Source organism: Lutjanus erythropterus, chromosome 3, assembly GCF_056507025.1.
Source record: "Lutjanus erythropterus isolate fLutEry1 chromosome 3, fLutEry1.hap2, whole genome shotgun sequence".
Taxonomy (NCBI): Eukaryota; Metazoa; Chordata; class Actinopteri; order Lutjaniformes; family Lutjanidae; genus Lutjanus; species Lutjanus erythropterus.
Window position 1 is genome coordinate 38,255,197 of NC_139319.1, and position 24,485 is coordinate 38,279,681.

Sequence of the window (24,485 nt, forward strand, 5' to 3'; positions counted from 1 at the left end):
TTTGCTGTTGTTTAAAACATCCTCACTGATGTAAATGATCCTGTTGCCTTAATACAAAAACAACCCCGTCAGAGGACAATATTGTATCAACAAAATAAAGTATTATTAACAGTAATAGTAGTGAAGAAATAAATAGATGCATGTGAATAGCAACCTTTTCCTAAAATACTGCTGGTTCTGTTGTGTTGGAAATTTAAATTAAATGTGGCTTTGAGCAGGGGAGTCAGGGGGTCAAACAGCTCCATGAGCGAGGAGCAGAAATTCTCATTGCTCCACTTCGCTCACATGCTCTGGTACACATCAGTGTTGTGGTATCATTTGTTTAAGTTTAATTTACCCCTCATCACCTATAAAATAAGAATAAAATTAAAGGAACATTTTTAAGATATTTGATGTATGTCTGTTGATGTACTACAACTGAAAATGTTATTCAAATATCTGTCTTTCCTGTTGCAGAGACACCGTGTGTGAAATTCTACCACCCAGAGAGGAGAAATGGAACCTTAATGAAGATCTGTAAAAATAATGAATGCATATGTGCTGAAGGTAAACAAAATGATGAAATAAAACTCATCATCAACATTTGGTTCAAAGATGTAAATCATACCTTGATTTTGCTTCGGGTGTAGTCAGTAGAAGCAGGGGTGGAAGTAACAAATTACATTTAGTCTTGTTACAGTTACAGAATCATGTTTTTGTGTACTTCTTATACATTTTTTGGTCTTTATTAAAAATCTGGAATCGACCTTTTACTTAAATATCTTTTATTTATAGATACTACAAGGATTTCAAACACTAAATTTAAATTAAACAGTTGAACAAAGATGCCTCTATATGACCTACATAAGCAAACGAGACAAGCCACGACAAGATCAACTGTTTCTGTACAGTTATTCTGGTTGTCACCAGGTCAGACTCTCTGTGAATTCAGATTAAGCAAGCCTGGCATAATAACAGTAACTATGGAGGGCAGCACTTAGCGAAGGCTCAGCTGAGTTTGAACAGGTGAAACGTGACTCAGACCCTTTAGTAATTAGGATATGGTATTCTGAAGGCCAGTGTTTTCCAGGTGAGCAAAAATTATGTGATTTGTGCTTAGAGGTTTGCAAAATGTGATTTAAAATTTCTACTTTTTTCTTTGTGGAAAAAAAATGGGATTGTGCTTAGAGTTTATCAGTCTGAAGTCTTTCTGACTTGTGTATATTTCCACCTTTTGTGTGTACACAATAGAGAAAAACTGTAAGAGACTTGGGATGTAACCCAGGAGCCAGTTCCACAAAGAAAGACTTAGACTGTGGTTTAGACATAACAGATGGTCAGACTTCAGATAGACGTCTAAATTCATCCATTGCACAAAGCAAAGTGAGTGACAGTAAACAGTGTTAATCCCACCATTGTGAGGAGAATTGAAGATGTTCGAAAAAGATAAAAATATGATACAAGAAGAAATCATTGCTCTCTCCATAGCAATGTTAGCAAACCACAAGTTATCAGCCATTTTTTACATGCCTTTTTTTGGTGGCACTTTTTTTGGTGCAATTTATCAGGTGGTTGCACTGATTGTTACCATGGTGACATGGTCTGAGTCAGCCAGGGGGTGAGGTGTCTCATCTTTTTTGGCTTACTGTTCAGTCTTTATTTTGGGGAAATGGTCTAACTTGCAATAGACTAATGTAGGAGCAAAATTAAGACCAATCTGGCACTGCAGACTAGTCTGAAATAACTTTGTGAAACTGGCCCCAGGTGTGCCACAGGGATGATTTGCTGTTTTGTGCGTGTGGCGGCAGAGATGGCATGAAGAATGAACAACAGCTACACAAACATGTGAACAGATAAACTTGTGTGCTCGTTCATTTGAGTCATCAGTTGTGTATTTACTTTGTGCCCACTGTGTATTTCCAGACAGCTGTAGCATGCAGAAAAAGGGCAACATCATGAATGATGAGCGCATTGCGAGATCTTGTGAGAGCACACCAACCAACCGAATAGATTTTGGTAAGAGTACTTGTCAGACAGTGAGTGTGTGAGTAAGTATGTGTGTGTGTGTTTGTGAAAGCATGAGAAGAAAAAGCAAGTGAGCTCACGATCTGCGACTTGTTTCCTCCCCACAGTTTACAAAGTCAGACTGGAAAGTTTTGCAAATGCTTTGTCCACTGACATTTACACAGTGCGGATAATGGAAGTCATCAAGGAAGGTAGGTTTTAATCTCTCTTCTCTCTTTTGGTGTTTGTTGATCACATATATAAATCATTTGTCATTTGTAAGTGTGATGTCGAGGAATATGTCAGAAACCACTTGAAGCTGCATGTGTGGTTATATTCCTCTTACAGGAAGTTACAACACACACCAGTAGGGGATAAAGGAGTCGGTCAGGATGGTTGGCATTTATCACGTTTGCATTTTAAACTATTTGAAGACATTCAGTTTCCCCTTCAGTAATGTTTCTTAAAGAGGCCTAAAAGTAGAAGTGAAAGTAACCAACTACAACTACTCAGATTACTGTATTTAAGTGTTCCTGTGTTCCAAAGGTCTGGAGAGGTGACAGGAATGGGGAGCAATTCAGACCGAACATTTGGTGAAACAGAAACCCCTTTTTGTCGAATGACTGCTACAGATAATGCAACAAACATCAATGGTTTAAAAGTAACTAATACTCTTGATTTGATGTGATTTTGATTTGAGGTTTTGAGAAGAATACTTTACTTTTACTTGAGTAATGCCAGTAGTGTTGCTTGTAATTAATAGGGAAGCATCAAAATTTTAAGCTTTTAATTCTGATTGTATTTATCTGCGGCTGCTCACATTCAGTCATTGTCACCAAAACTCAAAAAGTAGCCAAAAAGTAGTTTAAAAGTAAACATGATGCATGTGTTACATGTAGAGGTGGGAAACTTTTTGTCCAATTTGATCCAGAATCTGTTCTTGTCAGAATGAATTAAAAATAGGGCACAATTTTCAATCTCTGGCTCATTTTCCACAGTAAACAATATGAAACCTAACATGCAACTAAATGGTCTGTAACCTTTTTATTTTAAAAAGTTAACTACATTACTTAAGGAATTTATCAGTTTGAAAGAATCCTGTGAGGTGCTCCGTTCTGTGTGGTGTTAGCCTGATGTCTCCAGCAGTGGAAAGCAACCCTCTACTTCACTCTTAGCTTTGAGGAAACACATCGCTGTCCAGGATGAAGAGCAGGCGCAGAGTTTTAGAGGTGAAACAGACTGAGAAGAGAGTGATTTTCTTCACCACGGAGTTGATCTTAGTTGTTTAATGCTGATGGCTTAAAAATATTCACAATGTACTTGATGCACTTATTAGACACTCAAATCAAATCAAAACATGATTGCAACCACTACCTTTGGAGATGATGAAGTATATCTCCCTGTTAACTACTGATAACTCTCGTGTGTGTGTGTGCTGTAGACAGTCCGGATACTTGCAGCCGAGTTCCAAACTTTTTTCGCCTCATGAACTTCATGTTAATGGACATTTGGAAAATCAATATTTGACATTTATGAGTCGATGCAAAATCTTCCACATTGCAATACATCTAAGAATCTAGTATTTCCCCCACCCCTAGTAACTGAGTAATATTTCAGTAAGGTAAACAAAACATCCTCACACCTACACAACAGAACAGGCTGATTGCCAGTTACTCCCAAAACTACATATATTAGTGTATTCAGCTTACTATGAGTGTAATTTCAGTTATATGCTTGGTGTAATATGCTAACTTATGCTATAGGTGTGGTGCTATACTATGTCACTTAGTTAAATATGTACTCTGTTAAAGCACTACGATAACAGTGGCATACATATACACAACTGTACTACATGTGCATTGGAAAATAAAGAAGGAATTGCTCCCTGGGTGTTCTCACCATCAAAAAACCAAGCACTACTTTTGCCAAAAAAGAAAAAAATATTTTCCATTTTACAGTCGCCTCTTTCACAATGTAGGTCCTTTGGAGGAGAAGCCTGTGCATCTCGTGATGCTGTTGGTCAATGATGGTCAAAAAAATGTATCTGCCATTAGACTAGCTTCTTTCACAATGGGGAAGATGTTTTGGGGGGTAACAGAAGATCATTTGATGTTGTCACATAGTTACACGCTTCAACCACTATGTTAAATTGGCTTCAAAGCTTTAGGTAACTGTCTTCTTTTCATCTCACACAGGACTCAAACCCGGGTCTCCTGGGGGGAAGTCTTGTGTCTGTTTGAGCCACCACATGTCCCCCATATGTCATCTTTATTGCTCCATATAATTCTCTTGTCATACTACACCCACTAGAAGTGGCAATGAAGGGTCATATCAGTCAGAATATGGTGCACATTTGACCAACACATGTTTTCCAGTGGGGAGGGGCTGAGTGTAACAGTACTTGTACTGGGGACAGACTTTGCGTATTCTTTCCACCTTTGTTTAAAAGTGACACACCAACCTCCCAGATTTGTTTACAGACATGCAGAAAAGTTCTGAACCATTTATGCGTAATGGAGAGTGTGTTTGTGAGTAATGTGAACAGTAATGCTCCTTTATGAAACCTGTTACTTAGTTAATGATGTTCTCCTGTGTTTTTCATATATCTTATCTCTTTAATTACAGCAAATCCTGATGTGGGCCCCCAGGGTAAACTGCGCACTTTCATCAGTCATCCACACTGCAGAGCAGCTTTAGATCTGAGTGCAAGCAAAACATACCTTATCATGGGGTCGTCCAAAGAAATTCATGTGGATGAGTCTTTGAGTCGGTGAGTTTTTCTGTGTGTGTGTGTGTGTGTGTGTGTGTGTGTGTCTGTCAGTGTGTGTGTCTGTCAGTGTGTTTTAATGTTTACATTTTCCCTGCTCTCTATTACTGCATATTCTGCACTTGAACAAATCAAGTGTACATTTATATACGTGTGTGTGTGTGTGTGTGTGTGTGTGTGTGTGTGTGTGTGTGTGTGTGTGTGTGTGTGTGTGTGTGTGTGTGTCTGTCAGTGTGTTTTAATGTTTACATTTTCCCTGCTCTCTATTACTGCATATTCTGCACTTGAACAAATCAAGTGTACATTTATATACGTGTGTGTGTGTGTGTGTGTGTGTGTGTGTGTGTGTGTGTGTGTGTGTGTTTGTAACAAATACTTGGCCACATGAAAACCTCTCCTCACTTTGCTCTCCTCAGGTATCAGTACATGTTCACTAGCAGAACCTGGATTGAATACTGGCCCACAGATGCTGAGTGTCTTACTGATCAATACAGACGAACCTGTCTGGGCCTGGAGGAGCTGGTCCAGCAGCACGCGTTGGTTGGATGTGTGGACTGTTGAAACTGGAGAAAGCAAAATGATGCTTTTAATTGTTTTAATTTGCATTATTCTTCTTATGAGCAACTTTGATTACTATGAGATATGGATTGCAGAATTCACAATATTACAGTACATTAAAATGTAACAGTCTTTGTGGTCTGTCTTATATTTAGTTGACATCAGGGTTAGAGGTATCCTCACAGAATGAGTGTGTGCTTTAGAGGTAAAGGAATAATTCACCCAAAAGTCCACAAAACACTGCTGGAGTTTCACAGGAAAACAGTGTTGCAGAATCTTCCAAACAATGTAAGCGAATGGTGACCACAAACCATAAACTGCCTCCGTACTGTTTGTTTGGCGTATTCCAAGTCTCCCTAAGCCCTGGCAAGCCGTTTGCACACCGTCACACCACACACACACACACACACACACACACACACACACACACACACGTCCATGTGGCTCCAATCTGACGATCTACAGTGAATATTTAGGCCAAAAACATGCTGCAAATGTCTTTCTTGTCAACTTGGCATGTTAGGGCTTTACAAGATTTGGATTACACCAGATGAGCAGTATGGAGGCATTTTATGTTTTTTTGTTTGTTTGCTTGCTTTTGTTTGTTTTTTCCAAAAACTGGTCACCATTCACTTCCATTTTGTGGGAGTCTCTGCAGTCTCTACTTAAGGTTTGAAAAGTGATTGGACTTTGAATAAAATGCTTGAAAGTGCTTGAAATTGTAATTGCATTACTGTCATAATAAATTGCTGCCCGACTGAATTAGTAAGTTAACTTTTTGTTAAGGCACTTGTATAGGAACTATATGCAGACTCTGACAGGAAACACGGTTGAACACAGTAAGGGGATTTATTGAAAAAAGCGAGGGTGGGGGTGATGGCGAAGGCAGGGGGCAGGCAGGCCAGCTGGGTGGATGAATGGTGGAAGGAGCTGCTGTGGTGACTGAAGAGGACTGGTGGTTGAGATAACAGCTGGATTCTGAGGCAGAGGAGATGAGACGTTAGTATAAAGACACACGAGAAAACACTGGGATCTCTTTCTACCATACTGAGAACAGAGAGGCCTGAAGTGTACCACAAAACTGGTAGGAATAGTCATGGCACTGCATGGCTGGGGAGCTGGCGACTTGAGCCGAGCGCTGACAAGGCGATTGCATGCAGCTGTGGAGGTCCACCAGGTGCCTGATGACGGGGGCCCCCACCCACAACACACACACACACACACACACACACACACAGGGGAGGAGGAGACACGGGAGAAAACGGAGAACACAGGATAACAATGATCACAACCGAGGCTGTGACACTTTTTAAATAAAGAAATCAAATAAGTCAGATATTTACTGAGACAGATTATACAAGAAGTTAATCATTAAACATTAATTGATTACAAGTAAGAACTTAACTGACTGATCATGTATTAGTTGATAATTAATCGATAGTCTAGAAATGGTATTAATTCTGCTTCATTTGACATTGTTTTGTTTGGCAGAGCCATTCATTGGATAAGGGCACTTAAATCAAACTTAAGATGAGACACAATGTGTGTTTTATAATTAATCAATTATTAGCATTTTCAACTATTGATTAAGGAAAATGCACAAAGTTCACAGCCCTAAAAGGAAGTCGAGTCTACGTACAGACAGGTGGCACATTTTGTTTTCCTTTAATTTGCCATCAATCTGTAGAATGTTATCACAAAACATAATTTTGATTGAAAATAGCACAAGAACATCTGACTGATCTGATAACGTGATTTAATGCAAAGAAGGGGTGAATCAATCATTTGGTATATAAATGTGTCATTTATCACAGCTGTAAGGTGCTGGAAAAGCTTGAAAATGCTTGAATGCGACTTTGTTCTAACTTCCTCGAAATCAGATTTCCACATGTCAACTAAAGTCACAATTACAGAGTTTTCTAAAGTCGTGGGGTCCCCTTGTGATCTCTGCCGCCCCCCTAAAGGGGACTCAGACCCCAGGTTGGGAACCAATGTTCTAAATCACTACTTTAAGCTACTGTTGTCAGGGCAAAGGTACAGGGTCCAATGTGCAAAGAAAAATATCTACAGAAAATCATTTATATTTGACGCCATAAAATATCTTTATACATCAGTGAGGACAGGCACTTTTTGAAGTCAGCCTACGACCTCGACACCAGAGCTGAGTGTCATCTAGCCCTGTAATAATGTAGAGAGGACAGACATGCCTATGTGTGATATCTCCAAAACTCTGTAACTCACACCAAAACTATCTAGATCTGGATAATTAGAACTACAGGGAAGAGAAGAAAGGAAAATGATGAATTTTTGATCTTCATGAAAGCGGTCATTTCAATATCATATGATGCTCAGCTTAAGTTCAATCAGGAAGACCTTCTATTACACTGCCTTCATTCATAACTTTCCTTTACTCCAGCTCTCTCCTCCTATTCCCTCTAATCAGCTGTTTGTGGGCGTTCACCTTCGTCTTTTCTATCCAATCAGATTTTGCCACGGTCGCAGTAGCCAGTCAATTTGCTGCTGCCAAACTTTAAATCGCCTCCGTCTTTGCTCCATCAGTTGTCATTCAGTCAGTCGCGCGACCCTCCTTCACCCCTCTCTCCTCCAGTCATTGGACCCAGGTAGCAGAAGATGTTCACCTCGATCCTCCCTGACGCCCTCTCCTCCAGCCTTCAGGTCCAGGCAGCAGGAGTCCAGAGCCACTTCACCTCATCAGTCTCTGCTTTGAACCTCATCATCACCACCACCAGTGTCTAGACCCTGGGAGGTTCTCTTCACTACAGCTTCATCACCCCCATTTATATATGTACATATTGTTTCACCTCAATGGGGTCTAACCACCAAAGACTGTTCATGTTTCATATATCATGCACGTGTCAATAAATAAATATTAGTGCCTATACCTCACTGAATAAAATAACCTAAAGTAACCATCAGGATGACCACAGCCTCATGAAACCTCACACCCCCAAACTACAGACCTGGAGCTATCAAGGGTGGTGGTGGTGTTTAGGCCTACTGTTGACCTGATATCTCCCCTCAACGTCACAAGCTCAGAATGAGTCATGACATTTCAAATTTCCCAAACAACAACAAAACAGAAAGAAAACAGAGGTGTCACATTAGAAAACCTTGCAAATGCAGGAGAGCATTTTTCAGTAAAGTGTGTATGTTAAGAGGTTAAACATGTAAACCCTCATTGATTTTCTACTGTTTATCTTTTTCCACACAGCAGAGATAACAGTTTCTCAACTGCTGCTGGGAAATCGTGTGCTGGTGTTTGTGGTTCCACAGTGTGTACAGAAACCCGCCCAATGGGTGGGTAATGAGGTGAAGTGGAGGTGCAGGAGGGAGGAGAGTGGATAAAAGGAGGGTGCTGCGGAGCGACAGTCATTATTGACAGCAGATCAGGATCAGGTAGGAGGATGAGTCGGACTCTGCTGTGGCTGGTGGCCTCTCTGGCCTTTGCCTCACTCACTTGTCTAGTTGATGGAGCTCCACTGTGAGTAGACCAGCGTTACCTTTATAGATTCCCACTGAGCTTGAATTCATTCGCAACAGAGCTAAAGTTTGTTTGTTTGTTTGTTCTGCTTCCTGATATTGAAAGTGTAATTGGTTAAACTGTGATGAGAGACAGATAGACCAGGGGTTCTCTGCATTCTATTATCAGTTCAAAGAGTGTTGTGTAGCCAGGTGATCTAAGGTGCAGCGTGTTTTTAAACTATTTCAATAGTGTTACATTATTTCCCTGTGAATTAAAAGTATATTAAAAGGTGTTTTCTTCTGTGAAATATCACTGTCACATTAGGAGCAGCACATTCCACTTGCTGAAGGATACTGTCACTTAAAGAGCAGTGCAGGTTCAGATGACGCTACAGACACAGAAGCAGCTGTACTGGGAAAAACCTGTCTGCTGAGTTCATAGACTTTTAAAGTACTAGACAGGACATTGTCGATCAGCCTAGCCGGCACTTCTCTTCACTTCTCTCTAAATTCATCACAAACATCCAGATAATTGCTCAGTATATCATACTTACTCAGTACCCAGTATTTAAAAATATCTACAGTATTATTTCTTTTTTTTTTTAAAATTACATGGTAACTGTAAAATTTCACAGCACTTTGTGGGCTGCAATGTATGAGGTGTGTTGGAGACGACAAACATGTTGGTCTCTGAGTGGCTTCATACAAAACTAAACTACGATTAAACTCCAACAGACTTTATTGACATGTAAAATTGTGTTTTAAATTTACATTTAATTAGTTAATTAGCGTTCATATTTTTTTCATCGTTAGGTACCAATGGGGCACAGCAGTGTGACTTGGGGTCTCCATTACAGAGATTCCTACTAGATTTCCTATTTGTGTGTACCGGATCTTGCTTGCCTGGGGTCCGTTTAAATTAGTGCACAGACATCCTCTCCCTCTTCAGTGGAGGAATGTGAAAACACATCTTCAGTGACAAACTTTGCACAGATACAGTGTAGTTAAAGTCAGACATTTTAAGGGACATAAACATAAGAAAAACACATTTCTGAGAGGAGAGGATCTTTTCTTTAGTCTGTCTTTTCTCACTGCACTGCAGGAAGGTGATGTCTGCCCCCAACATTCTGCGGGTAGGAGCAGCAGAAAACATCTTTGTGGAGTGTCAAGACTGCACCGATGATAATGATATCAGGGTTGAAATCACCATAATGACCTATCCAACCAAATCCAAAAGGCTGGCATCCGCATCTGTGAACCTCACCAGTACAAAGAAATTCCAGGACTTTGGGCAAATTAAGGTAAAGACCATAATGACAGCAAACAAGAAACAACGAGGTTTATAAGTTTAGCATCTTTAAGTACACGTGATGTATCCTGCCCTGCTCCCCGCAAACCATTTGTGCCTCTGTACTGATTTCAGATCCCTCCTGGTGACTTCAGTAAGGATCCAAACACAAACCAGTATGTGTACCTGAAAGCTGAGTTTCCTGATACAGAACTGGAGAAACTTGTCTTAGTGTCTTTCCAGTCCGGGTACATCTACATCCAGACTGACAAGACCATCTACACCCCCAACAGCAAAGGTGAGTCACTTCCATCTCTCTTTCATCTAGTTTGTTTTTCGCCTTGTTAAGGGTGACAATGAAATATGGCGATACAAGGTTCACCCTCCTTTAGCCCTTAACAGGAAAAGTAATGTCTTAATTTATTTTTTACAGTTCATTACAGGGTATTTGCAGTGACCCCCAGCATGGAGCCTGTAGAGAGGGATGACGAAATCCAAAGTGATGCCGCTATTGCCATAGAGATTGTGGTATTGTATTTTTTTTTTTTTATTTTGTATTTAATAAATACAGAATTGAATGTCATAATCCAAAATATTGTACAAAGTAATATTTTGACCCGATGATGATGTTAAATTAAAGGTCAAGGATGTGAATGCATCCAGTAGATGATCTCTGCAAATCATAAATGTCCCTGTCACAGTCAGGTGATTACCAAAGTTATTTCAATCAGGAGACACTCGTTTTGAGTGTACAAGTATATTTATTTGACATGTGCACGAATTAGAAAGAAATGTGAAAAGTCTTTGGCAGTTAGACTCCGTCGTGACATCATCAAGGGGGCAGTGAAGCCGTGATTAGTAAAGAAACCCCTGCTGGAGTCTAGACACTGGTGGTAGTGGCGAAGGGACGGCTGATGATCTGGATGAGATGAGGACTGGACTTCTGATGAGCTCGACCTGGGCACTGGATTAGAAGAACTGGAGGAGAACGGGGTGGAGGAGGGTCACAACAATTCCATGCAGAAATGACAGCTGAAAGCAGCAGAGAGGAGAACAGATTTAAAGTTCTGGCACAACGACGTGATCGGCTGCAGACTGTGCTAAATCTGGTTGGTTAACTTGGAGTGGTCGCCCATGGATAGCTGATTAACAATAGAGTGGCCCTTTCACTTTTTCCTTAGCAACCTGAGTTGACAGACAAGGAAGCTGGAGACAAAAGGAAGAAAAGAACCTGATACTGAAATAAAATCAAAAGTTTTCTAAACTAGTAGAAAGAAGAGGAAACAGTAAAAATCCTATAAACTGTGAACTGGGTTTAGTCATTTAAGCTGAGAATGTGTTGCTGACACATATCATATAAAAATTAATGCCTAAGTTGTTATTGATGCATCATTATTGGTCTTCAGACACTGATAATGTTTAAGGTCATCTGCTTAATTCTGTGGCATGTTTCACACATTTACAAGTGGTAAGAAATCAAGGATTAGATTACAATTAATTATTGCTAATCATTAACATGCCCTGAATCCATAAAGAAGTTTGAGCTATACTAACATTTAATTTCTTCCTGGAAGGGAATCAACATATATAAATTTGTTCAAAGTAATCAACATATATAACTGATATTTACCTGACACTGACACTACAGACTTCCTGCCTGACGGGCAGTGGTGAAGGTGAGGCAGACATCATCTGATAGGTCAGCTGCAGCTAATGCTTTCATTCTGCTTTTAAAACTAGCTAGATTTATTAGTCCTTTAATTACTGTGATCTGTCTGACCAAACAGAAACAACTGTTTCATCTCGCCGTTACTTGTGAGGGCATTACACCTTAGTTTATTATTTTTTCAGTAACGATGGGCCTCATGCATGAATGTTTCCTTACTTTTCTCTTCTATTTGTTCCTGAACAAAGCAAAGAGGAGATACAAAAATACAAAATATGACAGCTGAATCTGTTCTTAACCACCACAAAGCAACAAGCTGCTGTTTTATAGATGACTTTAAACTCAAAAAAGAAGAAAGGAAAGGAAAAGGAAATGACACTAAAAGAGAGCAAGGAGAAAAAAGAAACTTTGAACAGACACAGAGGAGCAGATTGTTCATTATAATGATTTCAAGAGGTTTCTCTGCTGCAGAGGTGCAGCAGGTGCAGCCCTGCTCAGAGGGCCACAGTGTTTTCTGCATCAATTATTCTGGCGTTAGTTTCATGGATTTTTACCTTTTGGAGAAGAGCAACAGATGCTGAGGTGGTGCCTTGTTGCACATACGAGTACAGTGGTTTTATCTGGTCTGCTGAGCAGCGTTCTGTAATCTGAATGATGGTTTTAATCGGAGAAGTTCAGGGAGCGCTCATCGTGTCTGTGGGGTCTGCAGCTGCACATGTGTGTTTCTGTAATACAACCTGAATATTTGTAAAAGAGTGGACTGGGACGTGTCATTCCAATCATCAAATTCTGTATGGAAGACCAAAAGACAGATGAGGTGGATGAGATTGTTTTGTCTCCGATCTAAGGCTGAGGCTCCAAAACAGCACACAAGTTTTGAAGAATGTTATAGTAACTTCATCATCCTTAAGTGCAAACAATTAAAATTATTAAATAAATAAATGTCTGCATAACATTTCTCTTCAGTGTTTTCATGATACAAATGATTTTTTTTCTTTCACAGCACAAAATTTGAGTTGACTTTTGTGTGTACTGACTTACAAGTGGTCTGGGGCACAATTTTGTTCTTACTTAAAAAATAAATGGGAAATGCAAAAGTATTGATGAATGTCACGAGAGTTATAACATTGTTCAAATGAACTATTTAAGATCAAGTCAGTGCATATGAATGATTCATGCATGAGGCCCATTGCCCTTACAGCTTAGTCATTAAATAAAAATGTGTAAAAAAAATTACTGTGTAAAATGAATGAACTAATGAACTGTACCATGTGTTAGACCCCTGAAGGCATCATCTTACCCCAGGATCTAGTGTCTCTGAAATCAGGAATCCACTCTGCAGATTACAAACTCAATGAAATTGCCAGGTACGTATTTATTAAAGTTTTATACATTTTTCTTGTCTTTAGAAGTGAATTTCCCCTTTTTTTTTTTTTTTCTTTTTTTTTTTTTGCATTATTGGTAATAATTATGGGAATTTTTTACAGTTTCTGAAGGGAAACCACTGGTATACATTAATGTGAAGACAGAATGAAGACAGAAAATACACAGTTTTGAGTAATTTAAGACATATTTACGTGTGTGTGTGTGTGTGTGTGTGTGTGTGTGTGTGTGTGTGTGTGTGTGTGTGTGTGTGTGTGTGTGTGTGTGTGTGTGTTTGTCTAGTATTGGACTGTGGAAGGTGTTGGTAAAGTTCCACAACAACCCACAGCTGAACTACTCTGCAGAGTTTGAGGTCAAAGAATACGGTGAGTGAGAGCTGAGGTCCTCTTAACCTGTTTGCCTAATAATTTTATTAAAAACAGATTTATTTATTATTTCGCTTATTTTTGTAACTGCTTGGACACACAACAAAATGTATTTATTTTTTCAGTGCTGCCCAGTTTTGAGGTCAAACTGATACATGAGAGCCCCTTCTTCTACGTGGACAGTCAAGAGTTCGCCGTCAGAATCAGAGCTACGTATGTGAATTGTTCGAGTTTTTGTTTTTTCAGGTTTGATTGGTTATAAAGTAGAAGGACTTGTTTTAGCTTGTGAGGGTTTTTTTTTCCTGCTTAGATGTCAGGAAGTTTGTGTGTGTCTGTGGTCACATTTTAACCATCTATTGTGAAATCTCTCTTTTAGCTCATTGTGAAATAAACAAACAAATTACTTGTGGTTTTAGGTATCTGTTTGGTGAAGAGGTGGAGGGGGCAGCCTATGGGGTATTTGGGGTTGTGCATGAGGGTCTAAAAAAGAGCCTTCCCAGCTCTCTTCAGAGAGTGCAGGTTAGTACTCACACATTTGCTCCATCACTGTCTGCCCATCAGAGGTGGGGAGCAACACTTAATTATTGTACTGAAGAATAGTTTTCAGGTGTCTGTACTTTGCTTGAGTGTTTATTTTTCTGACAACTTTTTACTTTTTAACACAAATATCTGTACATAATATTCCTTACATTTTCAAATCAGGCTTATTACTTAAATTTGTATTATTAATATGATTAATATTATGATTATTATTGTTGTTGTTTTTGTTTTATTATTGTGCTTCATTGTGTGTCTCCTTCCCAACATCAAAACTGATTTCAACCTAAATGGACTGGACAATAACAATAACAGTGTAAAAGAAAATTACTTAAAAGATGACAAAAGACGTAGTAGACATATGACTTAAAAGACAGAATAAGAAAAAATAAACAACTGAAAAGATGTAACATAACAAAAAACAACTGAAAAGATGTAACATGACAAAATACAACATAAAAGATGTAAACAGACTAAAAAGATGTAACAAGATAAAACAACTTAAAAGACACAACAAAACAAAAACAATGCAAAAGACAGCAAGACAAAAAAAGATGTAACAGGACCAGAAAAAAAAAAAAAAAAGACGTAACATGACAAAAGCTAATTCAGCCCTCCCTCTCTAGCTTTTTATTCCCTCCCTGTTCTTTCTCCAACCAACCCATGCTGACTTCTAGATGTGGTAAATACACACAATGAAAAATGTTCTTTGGATAGCTTGTGAACATTTGTGTCAAAGTTATAATCAAGTATCTGAACTCCTCAAACACAACATCTCATGGAAAACACATTTTTTATTGTATAAGTAAGTAAAAAGAAGGAAGTCAACGAACAAGGAAGTCACAAGTTTGTATCGGTCAGTCTGTATCGGAGGTGCAGTTTAGGCCCCAGTTTCTCCACGCTTTTTTTGTTTGAAGTGCTATGAAAATCAAACACCACATATATTGTGGGGACTTTTCAATGTGACAAGAAAAAAAAAAGACTTGAAAAGTTTAACAGGACAAAACAGCAAAAGATGTAAAAAGACAAAGATATAAGACAAACAACTTAAAAGACATAATAAGACAAAAAATAATATTAAAGATGTAGCATGAAAATAATAACTTAAAAAAATGACAAAAACAGCATAAATTGGGTATAAAAATGGGTTTAGGATGAAGACGTAATAAGACAAGAAGAACTGAAGAGACGTATCAATACAAAAATGACTTAAAAGACGTAAACAATAAAAAGGATGTAAAAGACTTAACAAGACCGGTGCTCCCATGGCTCGGTTGGTGGAGCGTTCAGTCCTCTGCAGAGGTCGCCAGTTCGATTCCCGCCTATGAACCATTTGCTGCATGTCATTCCCCCTCTCTCTCTGCCCCCTTTCCTGTCATATCTTCAGCTGTCTCTATCAAAAATAAAGGCAAAAAGCCCGAAAAAAATCTTAAAAAAAACTTAAGAAGACAAAAAACACTTTAAAAACGACAAAGACTAAAGACAAGACAAAAACAACAAAATCTGTAAAAAAAAATAAAACAAAAAATAATGTAAAAGCTGTCAGAAGAAAAATGACTTGAAAATGTAAGAAAAGAAAATTGATGAAAATCTATGAAAAACGTAATGAGAAAAAAATGACTTACAAACATAAAAACATGATGTTACATAACAGAAAAATTAAGAAAATGGCAAAAAAAAAAAAAAAAGAAAGGTCATAGCAAGATAGAAACGATATAAAAGATGAAACAGACAAAAGAGAGACTCAGCAGCAGAGAAAAGGTGAGGTTTTACACAGCAGCAGCTGGTAGAAATGTCCTTCAGAGGGCAACTTCTTGAGCACATTTCAGAGCCTGTACTTTAACATCTTTACTTGATTAAAGAAGTTGAACCAGTACTGCTACATTTATCAGAGTAAGCATTTATATTTCTGCTTAAGTAAATCATGTGTGGACTTTTGCCACCACCTGTCATCTAGTTGATTGGCTCCTCCATCTTTAATATGTTTTTCTCTCTCACACACTCTTCTTCTTTTGCCATCGTGCATTAAAATGCTTGACCAAGACAGGGATAAAACCACAGCTTGTTTTACAGCTTGGTCTTTTATCTGTGCTCAATAACCCACAAGTAAATTTAGTGAAGTATTATGTCGCATTAGATCACAAATGGAAATGGAGAGGTCAAACTGAAGAAAGAGCACATCATACAGACCTTCCAAAACATCCTCGACCTGGTGGGAAGTTCCATATTTGTAGCCGTCGGTGTGATGACAGAGAGCGGTAAGAGAGAGTGACTGTGTGTTTGTGTATGTATGTATGTATATGCAATTATTTTTCATGGGGGGCCACATGACAAATGACCAGCCGCAAATGATAAAAGCTCCTAAAAATGGCCAATATATATGGATAATTTGTATACTCATTTACTTATCTAATACTTCTACACTGCTATTGTATTAAAAAGGCATTTATGTAGTGTAACACAAGTGTATTTGTCAGGCTCGCTATACTTACTACTTACTAAAAAATGTATGAAAATCCACTTCAAGTGTACTCATATTTAATGTGATCAAAGCATATGTTGACAAGCATAACAAGTGGACGTTATTTTTTATTCCTTTGTAGTATGTTGAATATTTGCTAATAGAATAGTGTAGAATTACAGTGAAATTTAACTTGAATATATTTTGTTGTCACTGAAATTCAGCACCAAAAATAATACTGAGCTTCAAATACTTACAAACTCATATCAGGCTTCAAATACCGATAGATATTAAAAGGATATAATCAAAATGTTCAGTGTCTTTGGTAATATATGAATCATACTGAGTGAGCAGCTGCATCTAGAGCTATGAGTGTTTGAAATGTCCTGAACAAGGAAAATAAAGAGCACAAAGAGAACATATCTGGATGTTTTTTTTGAAATTTTTTATAATGTTGTATTTTTTTTTTATTTGTATCTTTTTTGTGTGAATTTTTTGTAATTAACAGAACTGTTTTCTTTCAATTCTATATGTTAAATTAGTCAAAAGAAAAAAAAAAAGACCAGAGGGACAAAAAGTAAAAAATTTTAATAATTAGTTTGTGTGCATGTACATATATCTTTCCACAGGTAGTGAAATGGTGGAGGCAGAGGTGAGAGGTATCCAGATTGTCACGTCACCGTACACCATCCACTTCAAGAGGACGCCCAAATATTTCAAACCAGGAATGCCCTTTGATGTTGCGGTGAAGTATACACTTCTATCTAGTTAAAATCAAAGTAAGGTTAAATTCCTTATAATTAGAGACGCCCAGATTCATTGATCACTGAGTGTTATCAGGCGATATTCAGTAAAAATACAACCCCAATTCCAAAAGAGTTGAGATGTTGTGTAAAACCTAAATAAAAACAAAATACAATGATTTGCAAATCCTTTTAGACCTATATTCAATTCAGTACAATACAAAGACCAGATATTTAATGTTCAAACTTATCAACTTTATTATTTTTGTAAAAAAAATAATTATTAATTATTCTGAATTTGATGCCTGCAACATGTTCCAAAAAGTTGTGATAGGGGCATCTTTACCACTGTGATTTATCACCTTTTCTTCTAACAACACTCAGGAAATAGACCATTACATTCTGTTTCTATTTACATTTTACACATCGTCTCAACATTTTGGGAACTGGAGTTGTATATGATCGGGAGATCAGATTCGATTAACGTCTACAAGTCAGCCAGTTCGAAATCCGATGATGACACAATTAACCTGAGCCGATTCTCAGCTGAGTTGGTGTCATTGTCTCATGCTTACTAACCAAAAGGTGCACTTGTACATCATTTACTCACCCTGCATTGACTTGACCTGCCTCCATGTGAACTGGGACATAGAATGAATCCAAAATACATTATTCAGACTTGTCTAAAAAGTTGCACAACTGCACTGAAATCATTTCTGGCAGAAAGCCCTGAAGACAAACTTGTGCTACACCTGTTCAGTGTACACTCTTATGTACTGAGAACAACAAACTGAGTGTGGAGGTTTGTGCTCAGGTTCAACCTGTATCTTTGCGGTAAGTTACTAGTTTGTAATGCTGGAAAGTTAAAAAATAATCATCCTATAATTTTCTGTAACTCTAATATAAAGCTGTCCCTGGCAACCATCACTCATCCCTACCACATCTGTTTAGTGGTAGTAGGTTTAGTTAGTAGGGGTGTGGAAATTTCAATATTAAATCAAAAATTTCAACTGAAACCCAGAATCAGTGGTTCTCCCAGTACTTGTTTATCTTTCCACCCCCACTTACTTGAAGCATTCAGCATGAGTCCAAAGAAGAAAACAACACTTAAAAGATGGCACAGTGAATCACACTTTATACCAATATAGACTGGCCTTTTAAAGACGAATTTTGAAAATGTAAATGACAGTTGTCTGGACATAAAACCAATGATCTGGCAATCTTTCCAAATCAAAACTCGATTGTCTAACAATGGCAGAGCTGTTAGTGCAAAATAAAGAAATCTTAAAGTTGAAAAATCAAATTAAATTGTGGCCTTAAAATCAAAGTCATATTGAATCATGAATTTGGAGAATGACATCCCTATTAGAGAGCCAGCTATAGTTTGTGAGCAGCAGAAATATGAAGCCTTGTTTCGATCCACTCCCGTTTGCCCTGTTAAAGTTACTGCATTACACTGTTCATGCAAACTCAACACCTTCTGTATCCATTTCATGTTAAAACTGTGTTTTCAAAACTCACAGACTTTCATCTTCACTCTTATTTGAGTGAGTGATTCAGCAGCAGCTTTGTCACTGGCAAGTGGTAAAATTCAGCATTCAGCAGACTTTTCTTTTCAAGTCTCATCACAAATGTAAAATCCACACTTTCTTCAATGCTTGTTTCATTTAATTATTACTGCTATGATTGTATGGAGCCAGGACTTTGAATTTTGACTTTAAAAATAAAATGTAGACCTGAAACATGAACATTAATGTGAACATGAACTGAAAAAAAAAAAGAAACATCAGCATTGAATTACCTGGAGGCGGAGAGTATGATTTTCATATAACTTGCATAATGAGGAGAGAAGGTCATTCTTCTGGACCCCCTCTGCTCTAAAGCCATCCACATGACCACATGACCACAGATCTACGACAATGTTTTCAATGACAAATTTTATTTTCAGTGCCAAAATTTAAAGTCACTGTCCTGGCTCCATATGACTGCACTTATCATGGCTCTTTATGCAAATGCAAATCTCTTCAAACAGATGAATTTCCAGATAAAAAAAAACTATGATGAAGTTTGGAGACAGAATTTCCTCTGTTTCCAGAATTCTGACTGTCTAGCTATTTGTTTCTTTGATGGCAGCTTGAAGTTGTGAATCCTGATGGCACTCCAGCAGAAAATGTGGAAGTGATGGTGGATCCGGATGAGGTGGCAGGCGTCACTTCCAGTAATGGCATGGCAAGGCTTACCATCAATACAGAGGAAAACTCTGAACCACTGACAGTCACAGTAAGTGTTGAGCATTGCTCAAGTCGTTTTTTCTGAATTTTGTGTTTTTAGCATATTTATCAAATGTAGACTTTGGGTGAATACTAGAATGTCAGCTGGCCAAAAACACAACCAGTTCACCAGTGAGTCAGGCCAGATGGTTGAACCTGTCTGGGCTTTCAGGCATTGACAGATTTTACATCTGCAAAGAGAGTGTGGGACTGCCACACATAAACCCATTTCATGGCCCAGTCAGTAGGTGTCCCCTATCAGTTCAGAGAAGGAGGTTCTGCCTCTTCTAACCAGCAGGTCTGATCAGATGTGCTTACTTAGGCATCAGAGTCAAACTGTATCGATAGCCCAATATCACAAGTCACAAAGCCTCAGGCTTTACATTCTGTACAGTTTGTGACACTCTAAGTCCTTTTCCTTTTAGGGCCTGATCTCACGCTGATCTAAAGTGCAAGTGGAAAGCACAAGACGCAGTGGATTTTATTTATTCAAGGTGTGTCCAAATCCACCTTTGCTGGCTTGTGCCAGGGGTGCAGGGGTATCCTGTCCTCTCCCGCCCCTTGTGTCAGCAGCACACAGCGGGATACACCTATCAGCTGTGCCCAAGTACCTTGATTAATTCACAGGCAAGTTTTGGACGAGCGTGCAATGAACCAATCAGAAAGTCAGCTCGCATCACCTTTAAGAAGCAGGTGCACACCAGCTTTACACTAAAGTGAGTGAGTGAGGAGCAGAGAGGGGAAAAACTGGCCACGAAGCTTGACCTCAGATTGAGGTGCAGCGTCAGCCCGTGTGCAAAATTATGCACAGGTTAACCACCCATCATCAGGCTCTGACAGAAGAACACAGACTATTTTCTCCTGGGTTAGGTTGGTCTCGTGCTCAGATATGTCGTCTTGTATGATATAGATCATAATTGTTTAATCCTTGGTTTTCTGAATCCCAATAAATACACAACAGACACAACATTACAGCTGCTCCAGCTTTCATGTGGACTGATCTGTTAAAGACGATCTGACAGCTGTGATCCTGTCCTGTTTGCACTTTGCAGGTCTGTTGAGATTTATTGGGCTTTATATTTATAATAATAATTCCCTGATTCCTTATTAGTGAGCATAATTTTACACACACAGGCATGCGCACTGTAGAACACACATGGGAAGGTGTTTTTTGATTATGGAGACGTGGACACACACACCTGCATGTTTTTAACTTAAATATTTACACTGTTATTTCTAATAGACAGTGTGTTGAAATGACACTTTACTAAACCACACTCGTGTGTGGAGAAAAGACTGAACATAAATGAAGGTGTTTTGTGATTGTGAAGGTGTGTATACTTTGGCCAAATGCACCAGATGAGATCTTGTGCAGACCTATTGCACCACATACGTTGCACTTCAACCAGGTTTTAGTTGGTCTAAAGTACAAGTGGTTTTTACTCCAATGCGTCAAGCACAAGATAGCACTTTCATTTTGCTTTCATTTTCAGATCTCATGCCCATGGCTGCACAGACCAGGCACAAGTTAATTTGCTATCTTGCAGATGTGGCAAAGACGGCAATTGCACTGGTGTAAGATAGCAAATCCACCTGTGCTGTGTGCAAGACAGGGCCCTTAATCTTTAAAATTCAAAAACAGAGCATTCTGATTAATAGCAGATGGGTTGCAGGTGGGTGAAACTGGGTGAAGTGTCTGGCCAGAGATGCTGTGTGCACTTACGCATGAGGTCCAGCAGCTGTAACTTCATTGATTGCTCAGTCAGCATCAAATGTTAATTAATGCCATGTATTTTACAAATCCAAAACATACAGTTAAATTGTTTAGGGTAGAGCAGCCGTATAAATCATTTCCTCCGTTTTGTCTGGAGAGTTTCTTCTGTCCAGTCATACTTCTAACTACAGTTTAGAGTTATGCTGCTCATATATTAACAATTTCTGAAGCGGTGACATTACTGTATGCATTTAGAATGACTGAAAGCAGCCTGTCTATTCATTAAATCATATTTTAAATGTGTTGTATGAGTTTTAACAATTTACTTTAATGATTAGTGGCTGCTTGCAGTATCATAAACTTTGTTTTGTTGCTGCTGTCTGAACTTTTTTTGAAAGTGTTGCAGGTATCAAACTGAGAATGAGTGGACATTTAGATATATGTATATTTAATCTCATCTCATGTTTGTGCTTTATTAAAGTTGTGTACAATTTGTATACAAGTCTAACAGTGTTTGCAAATCATTCATTCTGTTTTTATTTAGGTGTTACGCAGCGTCCCAACTCTTTTGGTATTGGGGTTGTACATCACTTTCTGTAACTGTGACTGTATGCTTACCTGTGTATTTAATTGTAGGCAAAGACCATGGTTCCTGGTATTTCAGATGAAAGGCAAGCATCAGCCAACATGACAGCTCTCCCATATAGCACGAAGAGCAACAGTTACATCCACATAGGTACATGCTGAAATAATGTCAGCTGGGTAGTGATGGTGGTTCTCATGTCAGTGTGTTCAAAGTACCATGCAAGATATTTTTTAAATGTCTACGACCAGTTTTTGTAACTGAAATGCTGTTATTACAGGTGTGGACACAGCTGAAGTGACATTAGGAGAAAACCTGAAAATCAGCCTCAACCTCAACAGGCAGGAAAATACACCAACTGACATCACATACCTGGTGAGAGATGTTTTGCAAATGTGTATGTGTGCGTTTGTGCAAATGCTTGATATATTATATTTATTTATTTATTTTGTATTCATTAAAATTCAAGGGCAACTTTTTCCAGGGGTAATAAACCAGCTCTCTGTTTTGAGTGTCCTAAGTACCAAAAGGGCTCTGGATTACAAATATTCTAAACTATGATTTATAAGTGCACCTGGAGGGCAACCCACAAAGAAACAAAGTCTTTTTGGAGCTCAATCTAAGTCAAAATAAGCACAAAATTATAAAAATAAGAGTGCACATAACATTGATAAATGTTAATAATGACAACAACCCTTGTGTTCTTTTCAGTACCCATGACAAAAAAAAAATGAGTCATTCCATTGAGACGACATGTATGACATTTGCATGTCAAATTTGGATTGGCTAGTGATTAGATAAAATTGCAAGGTTGTGCAGAATTTGCTGGGATTGGTTGAATTTGTGTTAAGTGCTGCAACAGCATGTCGGATAAGCTCCGATGTTCAAATCTGTGTCCCCAGATCCTGAGCAGAGGTCAGCTGGTGAAATATGGCCGTTACAGGACAATGGGTCAAATGTTGATATCCATGATAGTCACCATTACCAAAAGCATGCTGCCATCATTTCGCATCATAGCCTACTACCATACAAATGACAACGAAGTGGTATCAGACTCTGTTTGGATAGATGCACAGGACTCCTGCATGGGCTCGGTGAGACACACAACATTGATGTAGCAGAGTTTAAGTAGGTGATAAGACACCCACAAACTAAGGGATAAGGTTATTGGTATATTTCTCAAAGACAAATATGCCTCCTCCTTTAGTTGAAGCTGGAATCATCATCACCTTCTGCATCATATGAACCTCGCAAGATGTTTGGTCTGAAGGTCACAGGAGATCCAGGGGCCACAGTGGGACTGGTGGCAGTTGACAAAGGTGTCTACCTCCTAAGCCAGAAGCACGGCCTCAACCAGAAAAAGGCAATTTTTTTTTATTTCATATTTATGTTTGAAAATATTTGTTAAATACAGATTATTGCACTCTAAAGTGTGTGCAGATGTGTTAGCCTCTGGATTGATTAATGTCTAGAATAGATTTGTTCTGCAGCAGATACCTTGCATAAATAAATATTTCTGATGTCAACAGATATGTCATTTAAGTTACATGGTAAATATGCTGCATAAATTTAATGCTCTCATACAAACTGCTTTAAAATTTTGCCTCTTATTCACCTATGCCACACCAATGGCAGCCGACCTACAATGCAAGGCACTGGTCTTACCATCACAAGAAGTTTGAGGTTCAGTGTTTTGCTCAGGAACATGTGGAAGACCTGACGATTGAACCAAAAGCACTCAGATTAAAGAAAAACCACATGCTACCATCACATGTAGCATAACCTAGTGCCTTGTGTGTTTGTATTTGTGTGAGTGAATGACTTCCACTTTGCTCAGGTGTGGGACATGGCAGAGACACGTGACACAGGCTGCACACCAGGTGGGGGTAAGGACGGTATGGGTGTGTTCTACGATGCTGGGCTGCTGTTTGAGTCAAACAATGCTGCTGGAACTCCCTACAGACAAGGTGATACTACTTCACTCGCCAGTCTTCTCCTTCCTTTCACTAATCTCTGTCCGTCCAAATGTCCTGTTGAGCAACAAGTGAAAGTCAGCGTTAGGCTGAGGCAGGGTGACCCACAACTTTACAGCTTCAGCCGCCTGTCAAACAACAAACAAACAAACACTGAGTCTTTAATATTGGTCCAATGAAATAATCACTAATTAGGAGACATGTGCGTAGACCTTTACGGTTTTCTCATTCATTGCCATACCTTTAAAGGGAAAGTTCGGATTTTTTTGATGTGGCGTTGTACGAGGTACTCATGAGTTGCATGTGTATGTGTTCAGCACACCCCAAGTTCAGAGAACAGCAGGATTACGGGAGAAGAAAGCTAAGTAATGCACTGAAGTGAACAGGGTCAACAGCAAAACATTTTAGCCACCTAAAAAAAAGGTCCACCTAGAAAAAACACTATATCAAATGTAAGGCATATTTAGATTCATAGCTTTACTTTGCCATCAGACAGCCCTTTTCGATGGGAAATCACTGTTATATAATTCAAACATCGCTGCTTTAGAGAGAGTGATATTTGGCTCATATAACAGCATTTTCATGTTGGAAAAGGCTGTCTGATGACAAGGTGAAGCATCACATTAAGTCATGTTTATTTATATAGTGCCAAAACATAACAGTAGTCATCTCAGAGAAAGAAATCCAAACTATCCCAAGCAGACAGTATAT

The 24,485-nt window shown here is 38.6% G+C and overlaps 2 protein-coding genes across 4 annotated transcripts in view; both read left to right on the top strand.

Moving 5' to 3' along the window:
• The window catches only part of LOC146330526 (complement C3-like), a 35,396-nt gene extending 29,326 nt beyond the window's left edge, over window positions 1–6,070 (top strand). The window contains exons 25-29 of the mRNA XM_084716086.1: window positions 457–546; window positions 1,903–1,995; window positions 2,112–2,195; window positions 4,609–4,753; window positions 5,167–6,070. Coding sequence (XP_084572212.1) covers window positions 457–546; window positions 1,903–1,995; window positions 2,112–2,195; window positions 4,609–4,753; window positions 5,167–5,311 — 557 coding nt within the window. The 3' untranslated portion in view covers window positions 5,312–6,070. The remainder of the gene's footprint in view (window positions 1–456; window positions 547–1,902; window positions 1,996–2,111; window positions 2,196–4,608; window positions 4,754–5,166) is intronic.
• Window positions 1–24,485, top strand: part of LOC146330525 (complement C3-like) — an 84,745-nt gene that overhangs the window by 40,428 nt on the left and 19,832 nt on the right. Inside the window, exons 1-16 of one of the 3 annotated variants that reach the window (XM_084716078.1) lie at window positions 8,654–8,810; window positions 9,894–10,092; window positions 10,215–10,377; window positions 10,513–10,607; window positions 13,024–13,112; window positions 13,411–13,493; window positions 13,619–13,706; window positions 13,910–14,012; window positions 16,168–16,288; window positions 17,121–17,236; window positions 19,368–19,514; window positions 21,855–21,954; window positions 22,082–22,176; window positions 22,704–22,895; window positions 23,009–23,164; window positions 23,639–23,768. In XM_084716078.1, the coding sequence (XP_084572204.1) occupies window positions 8,734–8,810; window positions 9,894–10,092; window positions 10,215–10,377; window positions 10,513–10,607; window positions 13,024–13,112; window positions 13,411–13,493; window positions 13,619–13,706; window positions 13,910–14,012; window positions 16,168–16,288; window positions 17,121–17,236; window positions 19,368–19,514; window positions 21,855–21,954; window positions 22,082–22,176; window positions 22,704–22,895; window positions 23,009–23,164; window positions 23,639–23,768 (1,954 nt within the window). In that variant the 5' untranslated portion in view covers window positions 8,654–8,733. Of the gene's footprint in view, window positions 1–8,653; window positions 8,811–9,893; window positions 10,093–10,214; window positions 10,378–10,512; window positions 10,608–13,023; window positions 13,113–13,410; window positions 13,494–13,618; window positions 13,707–13,909; window positions 14,013–16,167; window positions 16,289–17,120; window positions 17,237–19,367; window positions 19,515–21,854; window positions 21,955–22,081; window positions 22,177–22,703; window positions 22,896–23,008; window positions 23,165–23,638; window positions 23,769–24,485 lie in introns of those variants that run through there. The other 2 variants (XM_084716079.1, XM_084716080.1) reach the window with 2 other exon arrangements.